The sequence below is a fragment of the Tachysurus fulvidraco genome, chromosome 23 (genome assembly GCF_022655615.1).
Source record: "Tachysurus fulvidraco isolate hzauxx_2018 chromosome 23, HZAU_PFXX_2.0, whole genome shotgun sequence".
NCBI lineage: Eukaryota > Metazoa > Chordata > Actinopteri > Siluriformes > Bagridae > Tachysurus > Tachysurus fulvidraco.
Window position 1 is genome coordinate 2451799 of NC_062540.1, and position 2500 is coordinate 2454298.

The window sequence follows — 2500 nt, forward strand, 5'->3', positions numbered from 1 at the left end:
AGCATCTACAGACATTTAGGAGAAATGTCCCTCTCTCTGTCCCTCTCTCTGTCCCTTTCTCGGTCCCTCTCTCTGTCCCTCTCTCTTTCCCTCTCTCTTTCCCTCTCTCGGTCCCTCTCTCGGTCCCTCTCTCGGTCCCTCTCTCGGTCCCTCTCTCGGTCCCTCAGTTGATGTGTCCATACCTGAAGTTTCTCCTCCAGAGCAGCGGTGGCGCTCTCCCCGCTGTTCTCGTCTACCACCACCACCATGTGAGTCAAAGAGTTCACCTTGACCTGCTCGGCCTCCAGGTCGCTCTGCAGAGTCTGAAACCAAACACAAACATAAAGGTCAAGAAGCAGGAGGTCACCCCAACATGACCCCAACACGACCCAAACATTTCTGTCCACTCTAAAATCATGAGATACGTCTAAACCTTCCTCCGTCATTAAGACACTAATGACCCTTGTGAGGTTCAGACGTTGCAAGACGTCCAGAGAGCTCACTTACTTTGTGCTGCTCAATCTGAGCCAGGTATCCCGGCATGTCTCCCGCCATGGGCTCTGTTTCCATTTTACGGATCCGCCCCTCTGTCTCCTTCAGCCAATCAGAAAGCTGCTGGAGCTGCTGATGCTGGAGGTCCATGAGAACTTCATGAAGTCTGAAACAATAATAAAAACAGTTCCGTGTTGTAAAGATACAAATAATTGGAGCGCTAAGCAGATACATGTAATAGAACGGTGTGTGTGTGTGTGTGTGTGTGTGTGTGTGTGTGTGTGTGTGTGTGCGCGCGCACTCACCTGGCCTGGCGGTCCATACTGTTTACACGAAGGGCCTCCCAGCGCGAGTTCAGCAGAGTCATCTGCTCACGGATCTCGTCCTCTTCCTCCTCACTCAGGCTGCCCTGAGAAATCAGCTGGTTTCCCACCTGGAGCACGTTACCCACGCTGCTCTGGTGCGCCGTCAGCTCCATCATGAACTCCTGAGAGAGAGAAAAAATAAAACGTGTGACATTAACGTCGACACGATCCCAGATTTATATTAACGTGCTATCGTTTCTATAGCGACCGCTTTATTCACAGGGATATAGAGTACGAATACAACAAAAGCTCCATGTATATAAAATGAATTATTTATAGAATAATATAGAATTGGTGAAACTGTAAAACTTTCTGTAAGGACCTTTCGAAGGAAGGAAGGAAGGAAGGAAGGAAGGAAGGAAGGAAGGAAGGAAGTCTCCGGTGTCAGAACTTAGACAGTCGGTAGGTTTTCCTCCACATGAAAGTCTTCAACACTGAGGGAGACGGTTACGATGTGCGCTTTCTCAGTAAACCTGGTAGCTAACAACTTTAACTGTAACTATAAGTGGATAAAAATCCCCTTCGTCCATCGATCGATAAATAAAAACACTTTGAGACACTTTCTGTCGCTGCACGTCGTCGAACATTTTGCTGTATTCCTTGCATATTGTAAGTCGATGCTAAATATTTTACTGCTTAGCTGATTTAAATGACACGAGGGGGGGGGGCACGGCGGCTTAGTGGTTAGCACCTTCGCCTCACACCTCCAGGGTTGGGGGTTCGATTCCCACCTCCACCTTGTGTGTGTGGAGTTTGCATGTTCTCCCCGTGCCTCGGGGGTTTCCTCCGGGTACTCCGGTTTCCTCCCCCGGTCCAAAGACATGCATGGTAGGTTGATTGGCATCTCTGGAAAATTGTCCGTAGTGTGTGAGTGTGTGTGTGAATGAGAGTGTGTGTGTGCCCTGTGATGGGTTGGCACTCCGTCCAGGGTGTATCCTGCCTCGATGCCCGATGACGCCTGAGATAGGCACAGGCTCGAGAAGTTCAGATAAGAGGTAGAAAATGAGTGAGTGAGTGAGTGAGTGAGTGATTTAAATGACATGGAGGCACAGAATCCGACTCGCTGTGTCCTTTTAGCTGCAATCCTTCGGTAACTACACCTCTAATTCTGAGAGCTGTTAAAGTGTCACACATGGTAGTCATTAAATCTGCGCTTTTTTGACTACACCCTACTTCACACTGTAATTTACGTCCAAATTCCTACATACTTTTCCATAATCCTACCACAGACACACGCGTATCTATATCTACACACGAACTGATAGAATCTCCTCTCATTCCGATAATCTTCAGAAGATCTGTAGAAGAGTCTGACATCCATCCGGCGTGGTGTCCGTAAGCTTTTTCCTAGACCGGTGTAAAACCTCCACCTAAGCCGAGCTATTCGATTTCCACTAAAAGCCTGAGCTTAAAGATACCATCAGCACCCGGCAGGAAAAAAAGGGAAGCTTGACGATCGCGATCACATAACGTGGTGTATGAGCACAATGCTGCTTTTAGGTATCTTTGATATCGAGGCACCAGATTCCGAGTCCTGCTGGGATTCATGTCGCATGAGACTAAAGAAATAGTCCACGACGTTCGGTCACTGAAATGCTAAAGGAGTTATAAAGTGATATACAGAAATACAAACATACGCCAACGTGTAGCTTGGAATTTCCAGA

General features: G+C 47.8%; 1 protein-coding gene across 1 annotated transcript in view; it reads right to left on the reverse strand.

The window, feature by feature from the left end:
* LOC125140074 (utrophin-like) overlaps positions 1-2500 on the reverse strand; it is a gene marked incomplete at its 3' end in the record, with an annotated part of 49073 nt that overhangs the window by 2498 nt on the left and 44075 nt on the right. Inside the window, exons 11-13 of the mRNA XM_047807353.1 lie at positions 777-958; positions 487-637; positions 183-302 (exon numbers count right to left, since the gene is read on the reverse strand). Of these exons, the coding sequence (XP_047663309.1) occupies positions 183-302; positions 487-637; positions 777-958 (453 nt within the window). The remainder of the gene's footprint in view (positions 1-182; positions 303-486; positions 638-776; positions 959-2500) is intronic.